This window comes from Pteropus alecto, unplaced genomic scaffold (assembly GCF_000325575.1).
Source record: "Pteropus alecto unplaced genomic scaffold, ASM32557v1 scaffold45, whole genome shotgun sequence".
Lineage (NCBI taxonomy): Eukaryota > Metazoa > Chordata > Mammalia > Chiroptera > Pteropodidae > Pteropus > Pteropus alecto.
Window position 1 is genome coordinate 4,573,594 of NW_006442491.1, and position 18,544 is coordinate 4,592,137.

General features: G+C 38.5%; 1 protein-coding gene and 1 non-coding gene across 2 annotated transcripts in view; both read left to right on the forward strand.

Moving 5' to 3' along the window:
* The first annotated feature begins 159 nt into the window (after positions 1-159).
* The window catches only part of SNX5 (sorting nexin 5), a 23,521-nt gene continuing 5,136 nt past the window's right edge, over positions 160-18,544 (forward strand). Inside the window, 13 exon segments of the mRNA XM_015597028.2 lie at positions 160-180; positions 372-450; positions 9,708-9,812; positions 10,960-11,070; positions 11,937-12,058; positions 13,225-13,348; positions 14,270-14,365; positions 15,583-15,688; positions 15,772-15,847; positions 16,913-16,952; positions 17,046-17,132; positions 18,448-18,538; positions 18,541-18,544. The exon segment at positions 18,541-18,544 is cut by the window's right edge and continues 59 nt beyond it. Coding sequence (XP_015452514.1) covers positions 167-180; positions 372-450; positions 9,708-9,812; positions 10,960-11,070; positions 11,937-12,058; positions 13,225-13,348; positions 14,270-14,365; positions 15,583-15,688; positions 15,772-15,847; positions 16,913-16,952; positions 17,046-17,132; positions 18,448-18,538; positions 18,541-18,544 — 1,055 coding nt within the window. The 5' untranslated portion in view covers positions 160-166.
* Positions 5,255-5,491, forward strand: LOC112471369. Its single transcript, XR_003043270.1, has one exon. It is a non-coding gene; the product is annotated as a small nucleolar RNA SNORD17 (small nucleolar RNA).

An 18,544-nucleotide genomic window follows, 5' to 3' on the forward strand; every position in this document is an offset into this window, starting at 1 on the left:
GGCTAAGTAATAAGTTTCCCCGCAGTCGAGCGCGACCTTTCTTGAGACGCGTCGCGGTCGTAGAGTGTTTCTGTCTCCACGTTCCTGTATCACCCCTGCGGTCAGCGGTTTCCGCGTGGCCCGGACCAAGGGTAGGCTCTGCGTAGCTCCCTTGCCCGGCTCCAAGATGGACGGCAGCTGGTACGGGGGAGGCGGCACTGGGGGAGCACGTGGCGCTCCACTCGCTTTTCCTAGGGCTTCTGGGATGGTGGCGGAGTCCCGAGGTCTCCTGCCGCCGTCCGGCAGGGAGGCCAGCGGAGGCGGGGCCGCTGCCGCTCCTGAGAGCTACCCAGGCGGCAGCAGCCCAGCCTCTTCTTTCCTCGCTCAGTCAGGCGGCCCCCGCTCAAGGCCCGCGTCGCCATGGCCGCAGTTCCCGAGTTGCTGCAACAGCAGGAGGAGGACCGCAGCAAGGTGAGGCCCTCCCGGCTCTCAGGCTCCAGGAAGGGAGGCCTCGCCGACCTTCCGAAGCCCCACATTCCTTCCCGTATCTCCCGGGGCTCGCATCGAGGGGCTCGCCCACGCGGGAAGCACCACCAGACCCCGAGCGCGCTATGGCCTGTTCTCCCTAAAGGCTGGCCAGGGCGCTCCCTGCGGACCCGGGGAGGAGAGAACCGGTGACTCGGGACCGTTCCTTTTAGCGCGCGGCCCGGTGTCCCGTATCGAGCGGGCCCGTGGCGATTTTCTGGAGACCCGGGAATGTGTTCTTACGTAGGAAGTTTTTAAAACTTCTTTTGGCTTCGTGGGGAGTGGACAGGGAACGTGAAATCCACTTAACATGCAACAAACGACAGTTGGGTTTTGTTGCCTCCAAACTCCTACTTCAAAACTTTGCCCCAAATACTAGGGAAATTCCATCAAGTCAGAAATCTGAGGTATGTTCCTTACAACTTTTAATGCGCCACTGAGGGAGTTCTGTAACTTAGTAGGTGCTCAGATACTTCTTGAACTGAACTCGGTTACTTTTAAAGCCTGGACATTTATGTGAATTATCCCTGTGCCGCTTAAATCTTGAGGACTAGAAAGTGCAGTAAATTCAGGTTACCATAGTCAAAGTTTTCGAGACAGGCTCTCACTCTTATTGCGCTTTTGCATTTGGGTTAATTCTGCAATTCATAGTCGTTGGTATGAATCAGTTTTTGTGCAGAATCATCAACATAAATCTTTTTCTGACGGAAAGTGAAGAATAATCTAAATCAATATAAAAGTACAAGTGCTTGTAGATTTAAGTAACCTGGAAGTCATCCTAAAAGTTATATCGACTATTTTTCATCTAGTAAATACGACAGCTCACAGCGCGACTGGATCATTGCAACAAAGGTATCATTGGTGTATTACTAGAATGCTACTTTGTGCGTGATGGTCGGGTCTTGGTTTGCGTATTTTTATTTGAAAGTTGAAATAATAAATTTTTTTTACTAACACCGGAAGTGGGAACTTGAGACTACGATTCTTTCTAGAATGTTCCTCTCTAGAAGTTTAGGTGCTGAATAGGAATTTTGATAGCAATTGGATTCCCCCACAGGCACCTTTATTTATTTATTTTTGATACAGAGTCTGTTTTAGACAGCTATTTAAAAGGGCTTTACTGCTTCGACAGGCATTCATATTAGTACAGTATATGGTAGCTGGTATTTAAAATAACTTCATTCTGATCTAGCAAAATTGGAGGGTTATGAAGGCTGTTTCCTGCCTCGTTATAGTGGCTACAGGAAAGGATTATACAAAGTTTCTGATTTTTAATTACAGAAATAAAAAAAATTTAATAAAATATTACCCTAACACGTTTTCATTTTGCTTCCTAATCTAATATTGGTCCTGCGCTGCGGATTGTAGAAATAGTTTTTACTGTTCACCTAATGGGAGTTTGGGACAAGTGTGAAATAAGAGGCCAAATCTTGGGCAGAACGGCAGTCCCCAACATTTTTGGCACCTGGGACCCGTGCTCCCATGGAAATCTAAAATCTAATGCCTGATCTGATGTGCTGAGGTGGTGATCTAGTGCTGGGGAACCGGCTGCAAATAGGAAGCTTGGCTTGCTTGCCACAGACTGGCCCTGGGGGTTTGGAGACCCCTGCTATAATACAGCTTTGTTAAAATATTTTACTGAAAATGTTTTAATTTTAAACTTTACATTTGGCTTTGGAATCCCCATGCAAATAGGGGCTTATGGGATTTAAACCCATTAATAAAGAATATAAGTGATTCTTGAGGACTAAAAGAAATATTGGTCTATATCTAGTAACTTGACACAAATTGTCGGACACTCTTCCACCCAAGCTGGTGGAGAGTCAGATATCTCTAGAGACAACTTATACACCAGACAACAAAAAACTAAATCAGAGCAGCAACAAAAACAATGGCTCTGAAGAAAGACTATATAACCAACCAGCTACTGAAGTTAAGGCCACGTTATAACAGCACTAGGCTGGGAAGGGCTACCACCTAGTCCTTGGCAGAGCTTTCCCTATGTGCTCAACTTCTTAAGTCTATTATTAGCAATTTAAGAATCATAAAAAAAAGCCTGGGAGAACCCACACTCAATTTGCCTTAGGTTTGCTAGACTAGAGGGAATGAGACTATCACCATAGAAAAATACACATTTAATCTATGAGTGGGAACCTAAACATGATGCACAGCTATTTAAATAACTAACAAATAATGCCTGGAGAACCTAGAAGGTGCAAAATGATTGGAGGCCAGGATAACTTATTTTTATGGGAACAAGGTTCTGCATAATCTCCATTTTCTCCCTACCCACTAAAAACTCCAGACACCCGAGAAAAAGGGACAGGCAAGAGTGGCAGTTTTTGAGATGGGGCCCATTGTTGTTAATACTTTAACTTTTGCAGGAGCTAGATTTGGTAAAACCCTACTTTTCTAAAGGTAAAGATCAAAATATTTTTCCTATCAGTGGAGGACTAGCAAACCCCCCCTAAACTGCATTTTGGGAAAGGAGACAGATCCCAACACCTTCAGCGAAATCAAAGTGTCTGGAATTAGGACTTAGTCATAACAGTCCAAGCCTTAGCTCTGTATCAGTAGCTTGTGCAGTGTCTTAAGATCCCCATTTGTGAATCCTACTTCAAGGAGGTCTTTTTTCTTTTGGTGACTATAGGAAGAAATGGCCAAGAGAAGCTATTATGAAATTTTCTAGGTACTAACATCTAAATTCTCATTTGGTGTGAGACCTAGTAAGTGACTAATATCTAATGTAGAGCTTTAGTTCTAACCAGGGTTTCTCAACCTGAGCACTGTTGATATTTTGGGCTTGATTTTTGTTGTGGGAAATTGTCCTATGCATTGTAGGGTGTTTAGCAGTATAACTGGCCTCTCTACTGGGTGACAGTAGCTCTCATCCAGTAGCGACAGTCAGAAATACGTGCAGACATTGTCAAGTGTTCCTTGGTTGAGAAGCACTGGTTTATTAAACTTACCTTTTAAAAATGGTGTGATATGGGTGGATCAGGTTGTTTTACAGAGGCTAATCTTTAGTGTGCCTGTTTGTTTCAAGTCTTTATATCTACGATTGTTAAATTTTAAAGAAATAACGTGACTTATAAAACAAATATCATTGACTATCTTTGGCGAAGTTAGCTCCCCTCTCCCCTGCCTCTCGTGTTGAGGAACCTTTGTCAAAAGGTGATTTTCTTCAGTGGGTTCTGGGCAGTTTAGGATTTGAAAGAAGCAACTGATTATTTACTGTATTGGAGTTAAGTGCCCACTTCGGATAGTAGAAACCTAAGGCTCTGTTGCTACAGCATTCAAAACTGTGGGCTAGAAATGAAGTGAAGCTCATTGAGAAACACTGCGGGTAGTACTTGGTTTAAACTCCTTTTTGAACATTTTGCTCTATTGTCAAGGCCTCCTTGCTGGAAGAAATTAGGCAAGAATAGTTTTGTAGGTGAAAGATACATGCAGTGAAGTTAAGTAGTATTTAGGGAAACAACCTTTTAATGAACCCAGTTATTTTGAGCAAAGTATTTCAAAGCATTGTAAATTCTACCTTTTCTTTTTGAAGTCGTGAAGGAAAATGGCTGCAGGAAGACATCTTGTTGCACATGAATGTGTCAAACTTGTTTTTACAAGAAGTTTATGATCTAGCCTTCCAAAAAGATTTTTCACTTCCAACACCATTATTTTCTGATTGGCCATTGAGTTAAGAGCTTGTTAGCCCTTCTAAAAGAGAAGAGGTATGTGGAATTTGTCAACTGTTTCATACCCCAGAGGCAAACTGTAAATACACAGGAGTGTGTAAGTTGCAGTTAGGAAAGACTGAACTTATTATTTAGTTCAGATATTGGGTCCTTGGCTTGTCTCGTTTCCCTCCTGCCCCTTTTTTTTTAAACAAATTTGGTGTAACTTTTTGAGGCACTGCTGAGTGTTCTGGAGAGAAAAGTAATTTTCCCAGCACAGCAACTTACACTAACCTGTGGTATGCATGTTCTACCTGGAGAGTTTATGGTTTACTTGTTTTTGAGAGGCAGACCCCCTCACTTTCATTCTAGACAGTGTAAATAGTACAAATGCAGAAGCCAACTTCAGCTTTGACTGGATCTTTTTCGAAGAGCAGGACAAAGTTGTTAGTGATAAAATGAAGTATTGGAATATTTACATTTAAATGACCTGGGAAGTGTGTGGTACCTCTGACTCAAAGCAGAAGAAAATCTCACCATGAAGCAGGCAGCTTTCTGTTCATGCTGCAATTGTTTATCAAACTTAGATGACACAAACTTAAGCTCATTTCTCCATGTTGAATCATTTTTGTTGTTGATAAAGGTAAATTTTTTTAATTCTCAAACCTATTTCTATTTAATTTTGGTTTGACCATAAAGGTCAGGCAGTGAATGTTATTAAACATCCTCTTCAACATGTCAGGTTTGTAGCAGAGGCCTGTGGACTTTTGATATACCAGGGAGCTTTGGGGAAGAAGCCTTGGTGGGACTGGATAGTAGGTGAAGGGCTTTAGCTTCAGATGGAAGAAGTTAATTTTTTTTTTTTCCAGCTGTTTCCTCTGTAGCAGTGCTGTTAATTCCCACTAGAATTTCTTTGCTAGGGTATCTTTAGATAATTTAACCTTTTCACTTTGTGAACTCGTTCGAAAATAATCCAGGTATCTAGTAATTAGATGGGTTTCTTGAAATGGATGTTATTTAAGCAAATAATTCAACCTGATCTTTCTGGTTCCACGTTCGCAGTTCATGGGCTTTGCAGCCTTGTGAAATGATGATTCAGTTTATCCATTCGCTGAGTATGCTGCACTGATCTTCTTCCAAGCCTCAGTTTCTGTTCTAGGAACTTGGGGCTATGTAGCTTCCAAATGCCCTGCAGTCTATGGTGTTCTACCATGGACAGCTTGTGTGTTGGTAGACTACGGGTAAGAATGGTTAGTGTCAGCAGGGATGGGTCCTTCTGGGTCCCATCTCACCAAGATGAGTGGTGGAAATCTGATCACTTGCTGTAGCCCTTTATCTAGTTTTGGAAGCTTATGGCTAACTTCTGTAACTATTGTCTATGTTAGTAGACTGGAGTCTTCAAAAAGTTTTTGTTTTGGTTCTTGTCCTTGAAGACGGATAGATACTGGCAGGACTGAATTATGGGATGGGAAGAATCAGTTGAGGGTGAAGGGAGGTGAGAGATGAGAAACAAATACCCCTAAAAGCAAAGCTTATATATTGCTTATAGTCAGTTCAGTTTTCGTGTATAAGTGCCACAAAGAAAAACTGGGACAGAATGGATAAATAGGTTTAGTTTCTCCAGAATGGAAGAAAATAATTTGAGTACTACTGCTTGAACCATAAAGAGGGATTTGGAGAAGTATATGACGTTAGAATTTCTCTTAGCACTTCTTTCCTATAAGTTGAAATACTAACAGTAATAAATGTTGTTTTATAAATATGTCTCATGTGAGTTGTTTTCAGAAATTAATGCAAATCTAGTGTGTAGCAAAACTTTTTGGGGTTTATTTCCTCGCTAATGAGTAATGGACTAGGCACAGTATGCATTTATTTTTAGCTAAAATATGCCGTTTCTTGCTTCCTGTGATCAAAGTGAAAATGCAGTCTAGGAGGCGGACTTCTTGCCTCTGTTTTTGGCTCTACACTGCTAACAGACCATTCATGGATGACTTGTCACATTGGTTTTGTCCATGGTAGGGGTCTTAGTTCCTTAGGCAGTGGATGAAGAATAACAAAGCAAAATCCTTAGAAGAAACAGTTTAAAGGGAAGACACACTGATGTAATATGTGCTGGCTAATAAGTACATTGCTGCTTCTGCTTTGGTAGGACTAGAAACCAGAAAATCACTTAAGTATATATACAAGTAGTCTTTTTCTCTTGTAGTAGTTTCTTTGCAACATTCACATTAAGAATAGGGGCTGGCATATTCTACTTACGTTGTATATAAAACTGGTTAGGTTTAAATTACTATTAAACTAGCAGATCAGAGTTACTTTAGAGGTTTTTTTTTCCATTGTGTCTTGTTATTTTGGCTGTATGGCATCAGTGTAAACTGGAGTCTGTAGTCACCATAACAACACTTATTATATCTTCTGTGTGTGTCTGCTCTGTTCTGCCTTGTGGGTTCTGAATTTTAGAATCTAGTCTACCGTGTCGTCCAGTTACATAGGTGCCCTTTGCCATCTGTAAGGCATTAAATAAAACCTTTTGAAGAGGGAGCTTTGCAGATGGTGTTAAGTCTTGTACTAAAGTGAGTCGTAAGGGAGATTTGGACCAAAAGTGGACCTTAGCAGCTCAGAGCTCTGCAGAGTTGTCCTGCACAGTTGTCCATGTGCCCTAGCTAAGAGGCTGATGAGCATGTGAGAAAATGTACAGGGATTCTGTATCAGCTTTTCTTCTTTTCAGGTTCTCTTACCAAGCATTTAGAGTTCTTAAAACAGCTAAAAATTTGCTTTCTAAATGAAACAGTGCTGTTTATCACACCTTTTTTCTTGTCACAAAGATTGTTGTAATCCTTACTATAAGGATTAATCTGGTAGGGAAGTAAAATTGGGGAGCTGAAACTCCACCTGAAACTTTGGGTATGTAATGCAATGGTTTCTATAGCAATCTACAAAAGAAAGTCAATTTTAAAGCCTACATTCCATTGTTTGAGACTAGATGTTTTAAATTTGATTCTCACAAGTTACCTAAGGGAAACTGGGAGGGAAATGGAAAAATTAACATGACTGTTCTGAAGCCTGTCTTGCCCTACTGATTTAAACAGCTGTTCTAGGCATTTTGACGTCTGTGGCTTGAGTCAGAGACTCGCAGTGTTAGGCAGTACTCTTGGTGGTTATTTAGGGTAGGGGATGGAGGTTGGGTAAGTGGGAAAAGTATGTGGAGGGGTACAGTTCTCTCCTCTTACCTTCATCCTGGTGATTTATCTAGCAAGTACTGTGGCATGGGGTTGTGGGGTGTTGGTTTTGTTGACTAAGCAGAAGGAATGCTGAGCTGTTAATTACACTTAATGATTCCGGAATGAGGATACAGTGCTGACTTAGTTTTAAACATTTCACAACTTTTAACTTTTTGATAATTTATGTGCTTCATTGTCTGGAGGATTATATGCTACAGTATGGGTCATATGTGTTCTTACCACATTCTTATACCAAGAAACAATATACCAAAAAGTATTTTTGTGGTGACAAGAAAGGAAGATAGTGAACAGTAAATAGTCTGGGATATTACCTCTATATAGGAAAAGAGGTGAAACCAGAAGATAATTGTTCAGTGGGACAAAAAGCGGCTGGTAAAGTTCATCATAGCTTGACTATGGTGCTTAAATGAACCCCATTTACTAGATTACAAACCCTTTGGGTCCTCCAACCTCTCATTTCAAAGCTAGTTCATGTGCAGTGTATGCTCATTTTCTTTGGCTTGTAGTGAGCTAAAATGGAATTATCAGCATATTCAGAAATTGAGAAATGGTTAGAAACCAAGATTTGTGACTTCTTTAGGAAATGGACTCTTAGGAAACATGGCGATTGTTGCTGAGCTCAGAGAAATGTACTTTAGACTTGTCCTGTAGGCTGTCCCATCTTTCTGCCAGTGTCTGTGTCTCCTTTTACACCTGCCCACTTGATTCCTGTACTGACTCAGGCAGCTACAAACATAAGGTGATAGGTGGGATATTCAGTATTCTCTACAGTCAAATTTTAGGGGTTTTTTGAGGTCCTTTTGAACTCTATTTGCTCAGTGGTCAGTTAGCAGAAGAAAGGAAGCTTTTATCAGAAATATGTCAGAGTTAGAGTTATGGTTATGATAAAATGAAGTATTCCTGGCCTTGAAGCTTTATCTTTGTTTGTAGAGATCTCATAAATGGACACAGGAAATTTAAGCCAAACAAGCAAGTTTTTTATAGGAGTCATCAAGAATTCATTTGGGAGAACTATTTAGGTTGAGCTGTCAGGAACTGTTAAGTATATTGTGATCTTACTAATACCTGATGTTAAAATCAAGATCTGGTGACAGCTGGAAGCCTGTTTCACAGAGGAAAGTGCTTGTTACAGGGCTAACTTTGGTTCTTGCAATTTAAATTTTTTCGCAGTCATAAAAGGAAAAAGGGAGATACTGACAGCTCTGAGATACAGAAAAGTAATTCATGCATTTTTAGTGAATATTTAATCATTTTGTACCTTATTGAACCAATTTTCTTCGTTTCAAAAGTTCATCAGTCCTTGGTCTCGAACTTTATATTTTGAAGAATACGAAGTGAAATTTAAGGAGAAATAACCTAAGTATTCCCTGTTCATTCATCTTCTTGACTCGGATCTTCTCTTGGGATTCTCCCTGTGTTCAATAATTAGAGACAGCTTTACTTTAGTGCTAGCTTACGGTTTAAAAGGGAAGGCATAAGATACAGTTTCTTGTCTTGTATCAGGCCTTCAGATTGACCATCACCATGTCTGTTTTAAGAATCAGGGAATTTATCATTTTAAATTAATACAAAAACCATTTTAACCACTTTTTTTCTAATAGATTCCTTCAAAAATTCTTTTTAAACTGGCAAAAATGGAGTTATTTTTTTCTGAATTTCTAACTTGCAAAATCTGTTAACTTTTGCTTCCAGGGCAGAGCTCACACTTACTTGTCCCTTATGAGAAACTACAGTGGAATTCTGCTAATTAAGGCCTTTATTACTGTTAATCTCATGTCTAGATTTCTACTCTCTTTGAAACAGTCCCTAAATGTACACAGACTCTTGAGTCCAATTTTTCTTTTCCACCCAGGAACCTGTACCACAAGACTATTCGCTGTGCCTCTATTTTCCTAGTGTCTAACTCCTTTCGGATATATGTATGATGTGTATGTCTGGTTTATGCCTCTTGAATGTTCCTTGTAGTTTGGCATTTCTGTAAGAAGTTCTAATTTCATCCTGTCTCATTCAAGCTGCCTTAGTATAAGTAATTCAAGTGTTTTTCATGTAGACATAAGTAATGCACATGATATTAGAATTATAGTTGCTTTGTTCAGATCACAGGAATACTTGGGACCCATCTATGTATTTGTGAGCAGATTTCTCCAGTTTCAAATAAACTTAGATTTATCTCAGCTGACTTTGTTCTAAATAATCTTGTATAGACTGCTTTTTAATTACAGCTCCCGTTTTTGGAAATACACTTTTTAGGACTAAATGATTTGGAGACTAATAGCCAAAAAATATGTTTCAGCTGAGATCTGTATCTGTGGACCTGAATGTTGATCCCTCGCTTCAGATCGACATACCTGATGCACTCAGTGAGAGAGAGAAGGTCAAGTTCACAGTACACACCAAGGTAAGTGACAGAATGACTCTAGTAATAAAAACAGCTCTAGGTTGCATCCTTGTTACTCATGGTGGCTGTGAGAAGAGACTTCCTGAAATAAAATGGTTGCCATTTATTTGCAGTATAGCACCACTACTAAGTGAGCACTTCCTTTTTCTTATAGGGAGCCTGAGATAAATGCTCTTGGCTGCAGTATTTTCCACTATGGTGTAGCTCTTTAGGACTGTGGGTTTGCTGATGTTAATTAAGTGTGGCTTGTACTGTGCTCCATGAGGAAGCAATCAGGCAAAATGATGTAGGTGGGGCCACCTGCCTGCACAGCTGAACTCTTCACTTTTGTTTTTCATTTGCATGCGTGGGAAATGCTTGCTTTTTTCATGTTTACTAAGTTCTTGGCCTTTGCCCCACTTATTTCTTATGATTCAAAAGACTTTTTTCCTTCACCAAATTTTTTTTTTTAAAAGAAAGTTTATGAGAAAGGGGGTATCGCTCCACAGACAGAGCTTGTTCTCCTCTCAGAGGCAGAGAGTGAGAGGGACCTCTTCTCCAAATTTTTAATTTGACAAAAGCAATATGCCAATTAGGAAAATGTAGAAAGTTTAATTTCTTAGAATCAGTCCTTTGAGGAACATTTTCAGCTTCATTTTTATTTCCATCCTAGTTAAAACATATTGAATGTTTGTCTTAATGCCAGATACTGTCATGAAGGGTTTACATGGATTTAATTTTCTTTTTTATAACAACTTATGATGGGGTTTATTATCCCTGGTTTACAGGTGAGGAAACTGAGGCACAGGTTTAAATACAGCAAATGTCATCTATAAGGCCCTCTCCTACATGGTCCTCTTCTTAATACTTTGATGGTTTGATTAGCATACCTCAGTTACTCAAGAGGCAGTGTGAAGACTACATAATTGTATCTGCCTGAGTTGACCTGAAAGGTGTGGTTTTGTGAAAAGAATTCCTTAAAGAACATGTTGAATCTTAGTTATAACTTTTTACAGTGGTGGGGAGATCATGTATTGCTGCTTTTCATTCTTTACTGGATCTCATTGTGATGTTCATTATGCAGGATTTTCCCATAGTGCAGCCTAGGAAACTGAAACTACTTTATCTAAAAGTGATAGTTATCAGTTAACGTCTCCTTTCTTTACAGACCACACTGCCCACTTTTCAGAGCCCAGAGTTTTCTGTTACAAGGCAACATGAAGACTTCGTATGGCTACATGACACTCTTACTGAAACTGCAGACTACGCTGGGCTTATTGTAAGTGCATTTTGGAAAATCAAATAATCAGTTTCTTCTATCTTGCTCTTCATTTTGTTTAAAGAAACTGTTACCCACTCTACAATGATGGACTATGAAAACAGTCTTGATTTCATCTGCCAACTGAGTATTTGCTACTTGTTACTGTTAGAGTCTAAATATGTGACTTTATATAGTATTGGCAGCTGTGAATGAAATGAAGCATACAGTCTTACATTCTGTACAGTATAAGAGATACAGTTTCATGATTTGTCTTACCTACCTCTGGGTTTGGTGTTTCTTTGACATTTTCTTTAGACATCAAGTAGAATTGATTTTTAGGAAAACCTCAGTATTGGTGATGGTATGCAGTAGATGTCTCAAAAAAAATGTAGTCTGCTCAGAGAGTAAGGGAGACAGTTGTCCTGCTTAGCTCTTGAGAGTTAATGCATAGCTGCAGGAAGAGACTGAGCCGATTTTAAAGGAGAATTGAGTATGGCTTGTTCTTCCAGGCAAACCGAAGAATCTGTTCGAATAATTAAAATTAGCAATGAACCTTGTGTTTAAGAATGTTCTCTTCACTTGGAATCTTTGGATTATCCTCTGGAATTAAAAATACCTTTTTGAGTTAAGAGACTATAATCTTGATCATTCTTCATCAGCTTCATTTTAGCCTTGATTATAATATATAAACTGACATTGAAGCAGGATAAATACTATTGTACTCTACCAATTGTCTGTGATGGGTAAACTGAACAAATGATTGCACTCTGCCCAATTGTGAGGATGATATTTGTTTTAAGTGGCCAAAAGGTTAAGAGAAAAACAGAGGTTAACCACAGGCCCCAGCCAGAAAAATGCTCTCAAATTACTTGCCTCTGCTACAGATTCCGCCTGCTCCTACAAAGCCCGACTTTGATGGCCCTCGAGAGAAGATGCAGAAACTAGGAGAGGGTGAAGGGTCTATGACCAAAGAAGAATTCGCCAAGATGAAGCAAGAACTGGAAGCGTAAGTGGATCTTCTTGATGGGGCTCTATCTTTAGAGAAGAAAAGTAGTAATGTGTACAGAAATAAGAACCTGACAACTAATGGCTGCCTCCTAAAACTATATTTTGCAGAGTGTAGAGCATAGTCTTTGTGAACTTTAGACCTTGACTTCCTGGGGGCCACTAACTGGATAGACTAGTTGTTTTCCTCTATGTAGTAGACCATAGTTGTTATGGAATGCTGCTCTGGCATAGTGAAGTAAACTTTTATATGTCTACATGTAAATAATTCTTTAGGCTGCTGATAATGTTCAAAGCATTCTCCCCTGAAGTTTGATTACTGCAAATACAGTTGAACCTAAATTGCTGTGAATGCTGCTACTAAGACGCATTCTGAATAACTACCACATTGATGGTTTGAGAAGGCCAGGTCCGTGGGAAGTATATTTTAATTTGATTGTAATTTAATTCAAACAAAAATGGGTTCTTGATTCTGTATCATAGAGGTTTGCATTAAAGTTTCCTATGAAACTGTCCTTGTACTACTTTATCTTGGTTCCCTCCCCTCTTCCACCATCAGTGTATTGGAATTCACTTGCTTATTCCAGCAGTTCTCTGCCGCAGGCCCATATTATCTAGGCCAGTGCTCAAGTACCTTTAGGTCCTGAATCATTCACGCACTCGAGTGCCTGTTATGACCAGCTCTGAGCATAAAGCACTGAACACAACAGACTTAAATTCCTACCATTGGGAAGTTTAGAGTGATATTTAATGTATAGGTTGAGATAACTTTATAATTTCTGGTAATTCTGAGCCTTATAAAACTCAATGCTGTGTACATGGCTGCAGAATTAAAGGGTTTTCTTTGTTTTAAAGAAACCAGTGTTCTGTGACTACTAAACACCAGCAGTATTTACATGTAAGTTTTGGGATTTGCAGACTTGTTTCATCAACCCCAGTTAAATGTCACTTTCCCTCTTCGTTTACTCATTTCACAGATTACAAATGGCACTTTAGAACCTAATTAGATATAAAGTAATAGTAATAGTAATTAGTAATACCAGAATGTTTTGGTCTACTTCAGATAGTTTGCTTAGTGGCATAAGCAGAACAGTGAAGAAAACTAGGAGCAGTAGTGGCCACTAGTTGAGTGGTGCCAACTGAATGTTTTGTGTGCTTTTCTTTCAGTGAATATCTCGCTGTCTTTAAGAAGACTGTATCATCCCATGAAGTCTTTCTTCAGCGGCTCTCTTCTCACCCTGTTCTCAGTAAAGATCGCAACTTTCATGTTTTCCTGGAATATGATCAGGATGTAAGGCATTTTTTTATTCCATTTCCAAGATCCAGTTAAAATGTATAAGACTGTACTTTAAAAAATTTACCTGATATGTTTTCTGAAAATTTGACTTATAATTTTAAATTTCTTACCAACACACTGGAAACTTTTTTTTATTATTACTTATTTATTTTTAGACAAGGCAACCCTTGGTTGAACTCACAGATTACAAGGACCTTGTCAGCTTACAATTCCCCCCCACCTTTTTTTAAACTCCTACAGCACCTGGCCTTCGTAGGTGGTCTCCTATCCAAGTACTAACCAGGCCTGACCCTGCTTAGCTTCCGAGATCAGATGAGATCGGGCCTGTTCAGTGGAAACCTTTTTTTAGATGTTGCTTCGCTCCCATAAATCCATTATGTGACATCTTTTAAAAGACTACTTAAAGATTTTGACCTTTTTCCCTTTCAGAAGCCAGTTTTCTCCTTCACCTAAGTTTGGAATTGTTAGAAGGAACTTCAGTTAGTTCACATTTGTTTTCTTCCTGGCTACCTTTAGTTGAAAGAAGGCTTGTATGCTTTTTTTAAAAGCATGTTCTGTTACTATATGTATGAGGCAAGCCCTAGCTTGGAAATTTCCTCAGTGTCTTCTAACTGGTAAAGTTTTAATAAACAACATAGAACAGAACAATAGTTTTACCAAGGATTTAAAAGCCACTAAGACTTGGTGTCTAGATAGTTTTTCAAAATATCTCTTAAATCACACTGTGTTTAGGTTTAGTCGTTTATTGGACACTTTCGATCTGGTAATTAAGATGGAATTAAGGTATATATTTACCTTATGTGTGCATGCCTATACAAGTGAACTCTATTACTTGGAATGTATTTAAGACTTCTTTAAAAGAACCTTAAAAATATGTGTACTATAAACTATTCTTTTGGAATTCTTTTTCTTCAGCTAAGTGTTAGGCGGAAAAATACCAAGGAGATGTTTGGTGGCTTTTTCAAAAGTGTGGTGAAAAGTGCTGATGAAGTCCTTTTTTCTGGAGTTAAGGTAAGTGGCTTTTAGCTGGTTTAGAAAATATTTGACATCATGTGGATAGGTGACTTTTTATTTCTTCAGAGAAGATATTCAAAATAAATGGTATTCTCAGAAATACAGTAATTTCTTCAAATTTTGGTTATTTTCATCTACTTATTTTCCCAAAACACCCTGTTCTCTCCATGGAGAGGAAATAAGAGCCTTCCCACATTTAAGTCTTCAGTTTCTTTCTTTTTGTAAGGAGAGAGGTTAAATTATTTTTAGAAAGAAAATAAGCTACAAGATTAGTACCATGCCATTCTTCAGAGCTAGATGGTCCGTTTTGGTAGCCCCGGATGCATGTGACAGTTGAGTACTTGACATGTAGTTAGCTGGTACAGCTAAGGAACCAAGTTTTTAATTTTATGTACGTGCTGGATTTCAAGGACATCGTATGAAAAAAAGACTTAAAACTTACTGATATTTTTGTTTTGGATATATTGAGTTAAATAAAATATTACAAGTAATTTTACCCATTTTTTTTATAATGTGGCTATGAGAAAAATTTTAAATAGTAACGTGGCTTACATATCGATGGACAGTATGCTATTCTAGAAAATCAAATTAATATATATGTCTCTCACCCTCACAGGTATGATTTATTTATGCATTCCTCAGCCCTCCCACCCCCTTTTTAAGTGAGTTACCTTAACAGCTACTATTTGGAATCTAACTTTGTCACATAGGGCTTGAGTAAGGACCTTGAATAGAGAGGCCCTTGTCAGAAATTTGGAAACTCTTGAATTGTCTCATTAATGCTGTTTAAGGTATGTGGGGCTATTCTGTACCCACGCATTGCAGGATATTTGGTATTCCTGGCTGGTGCCCACCAGATGTCAGTATTGCTTCTCAGTCTGGAACCAACCAAACTCATCTGTCTTCACACACATACGGACATGGGTATCCAAGACTAGGTAGCGACCCACCAGGCAGAACCATTGCTAGATCTTTACCAGGGCTTTACTGGGCATTGCTAAATGACTCTTCAAAATTGTTCTATTAACATTTCCTGCCAGCACTTGAATTTTGCTAGTCTTAGGTATGAAATGGTATCTTGTCGGTTTGTATTTCCCTGGTCTATAGAGGTTAAATTTACATCTGAACTTATTACCGTAATTTTTTCTAATACAAAATATATACTTATATTCTTAAATTTTGCTTCTTAAATGTCTTTTTTCTTGCCCTTTTAGGAGGTAGATGACTTCTTTGAACAAGAGAAGAATTTCCTCATTAACTATTATAATAGGATCAAGGATTCGTGTGCAAAAGCTGACAAAATGACCAGATCTCATAAAAGTAAATACCATTTACCCAGTAGCCACTTAACTTTACTGATATGCCAGCTGTTGATATAAAAAGGGCTGTTCTTATTTCTGCAGATGTTGCAGATGACTATATCCACACTGCAGCCTGCCTGCATAGCCTGGCTTTAGAAGAGCCCACAGTCATCAAAAAGTAAGTTTTTGTTGGAAAAGCATTTCCCCTAATCCCCTAATCAAAAACTAGGTGGTATAATTAGAGTTATAATGAGTAATGACTGCATAGTTTCAGTTCTGCTTGAGTACAAGCTCATCAAGGGTAGATGATAGTTTCTCACATTCAGTTCTGCTTGAGTACAAGCTCATCAAGGGTAGATGATAGCAACTCACATCTTACACACCCTCTGATCATAGACATTAGGTAGGGGAGTCAGAGGGTACTTCTGTACCAAACGTGGTGGCTTTTGTCAAAGCCTTTATTTTTGTCAAGTATTACATGTCTTTGTTTCTTGTTGATTATTTTAATTGTGGAGTTGTCTTTGAAGTTTGCCATGTTGTGTTCTCTTGTACGTGGTGCTTTTCACTTTACCTGAATTGACTTAGAGATTTGATTAGTGATCATAAGGATAATGTAATGACTCCAGTCTGATCTCGAGCTTTTTTTTATGTGAAGTTTTCAGTTTTTCTATGATGGCAGTTTGTGATGTGAGATGGTATTCATTTTAACACCTAGGCTTGCTATAACAGGTGGTCCTATTTCTGATTTGAAAAATGGAAGTCAGGCTAATGGCAGAACCAAGATGAAATAGTATATATTTATGCCTTTGGGACACACATGGTGGTGTGGTTACTTAGAGCCTAACTTTGGTTAACATAACTTTGGCATTGGATAAGAACTATCTTGGCTGAAGGGGTACCACAAATTGCCGTCATAGAAAAAATGAAATCACAGCACAAATTGCCATCATAGAAGAACTGAAAAATTCACATAAAAAAAGCTCAAGATCTGACTGGGGTCATTACATTATCCTTTTGACCACTAATAGTGCCTCATGACTGTGGCACTATAAAGGTGCTCAATATTATAACTATCTTTACTAGATTGGGTCATCTGTAATGAAAACACTACTTTGATACATTAATTCTAGAGCACCAAAGGCTAGGGCTCCTGAATTTACCCATTCATGTCTTAGGGTATTGATAAGACCATAAGTCATACATGACTCAAGACCTTAAACCAAAATCATGTATATATTTTTAGGTACCTATTGAAAGTTGCTGAACTATTTGAAAAACTTAGGGTAAGCATTTTTATCTTGGTTTTTGTTAAATATTTTATATAATCTGTAGATTTCTGCTTAGATGATGGTGACTTTTATATATTTTTTTAATAGAAAGTTGAAGGTCGAGTCTCCTCAGATGAAGATTTAAAGCTGACAGAGCTCCTTCGATACTACATGCTTAATATAGAGGCTGCTAAGGTAAGAGTCCTCAGAGGAGTGCAAGACCACCTTGCCATGACCCAGAAGAGATCTGATATGATTAGAGATGTATTCTTTTTGATAAAAATAAGGAAGTTAGGAATTTGCCAGGATTATTTATGTAAGTGATGTTGACCTAAATTGAGTTTGAGGAATAGGAAAGGAATTGTGATTTGGAAAACACATGCTGCAGTGAATTGAAAGATGAGTCCACTGAGGGTTTGGAGTAGGCTGTATTTATGGGCAAGGGAGTATAAAGAGTGGGAAGGTCTAGCCAGAGTTTAAGAAGTAAAAGTTCATTGGCTTGAGGGTGCTTGTCCCAGCCAGTAAGTTTATTGGCAAATGTACATTGATCAGGAAATTCTTCTGGGTCTTCTGTAAATCAGGAATTTACGGGAAATCAGCCTTCTAGTTCTTAAGTTTCAGTCTTCTGAGGGGGCACATGCATGAGATTCTTCATTTCATGTCTTCCAATTCCATTTTAGATTGAAATCTTTTTACATTGACATGCTTTGTGTGGCATTGTTTCCTTAGTTTTTATTGCTTGTGAGCAGTAGAGGTGGTGCTGAGTAGACAAATAATAGTTTGGGGGATTATGAATTATTTGGATGTGGGACGTAAGTGAAGACATGCCAAAAGCGCTATTTTATTTCTGAGGCAGAAAGGGTTTTGGATTTGCGAGTTTTTGCTGAATTACTGTTGTCAGTGCAGCTTTTGAGTCATAAAACATTACTTAACAAAAACAAGACTAAATGGCAAGCAGAATGACCTTTTGGAATGAAACATGCATTCTTCACTATCTATACTGCCCGGAACAAAAATGTTTAAATTATTTGTATATAAAATATACCAAATTAGGCAACATAAAATTAGGGAAAATATGTAATAGGGAAATGTCATCAGGAAGTAGAAAGTTATTATTTTCCCCATGTTTAGTTTTGTCTTTTGGCATGTTTCCTTAGTCTTATACATTTTTTTTTTTTACACACACTTTATAGACTACCTTTATAATGGATTTAAGTGCTGGTGATAAACACTAAAGTTTTTTGAGTATACACAAAAGGACATAATTAGACGTCATGTATCTGCCATACATGCATCATAACTTCCCATTTTAGGTACTGAGGAAACTTCTACTTTGCTCTAAGTTTGCAGGGACTATTTCAGATTAGATCCTCAGAACAGATCCCTAAAGCAGGGTTTGAAGGGATAGAGTTACAAGAATGTTTCAGAGTAGTTTAGATAGATATTTAGTCTTCCTGTTTTGTTTTCTCAAGATTTTTCAGGGTGTCATATCTGTTAATTTTCTTCTCAGGATCTCTTATACAGACGCACCAAAGCCCTCATTGACTATGAGAATTCAAACAAAGCGTTGGATAAGGCCCGGTTAAAAAGCAAAGATGTCAAGTTGG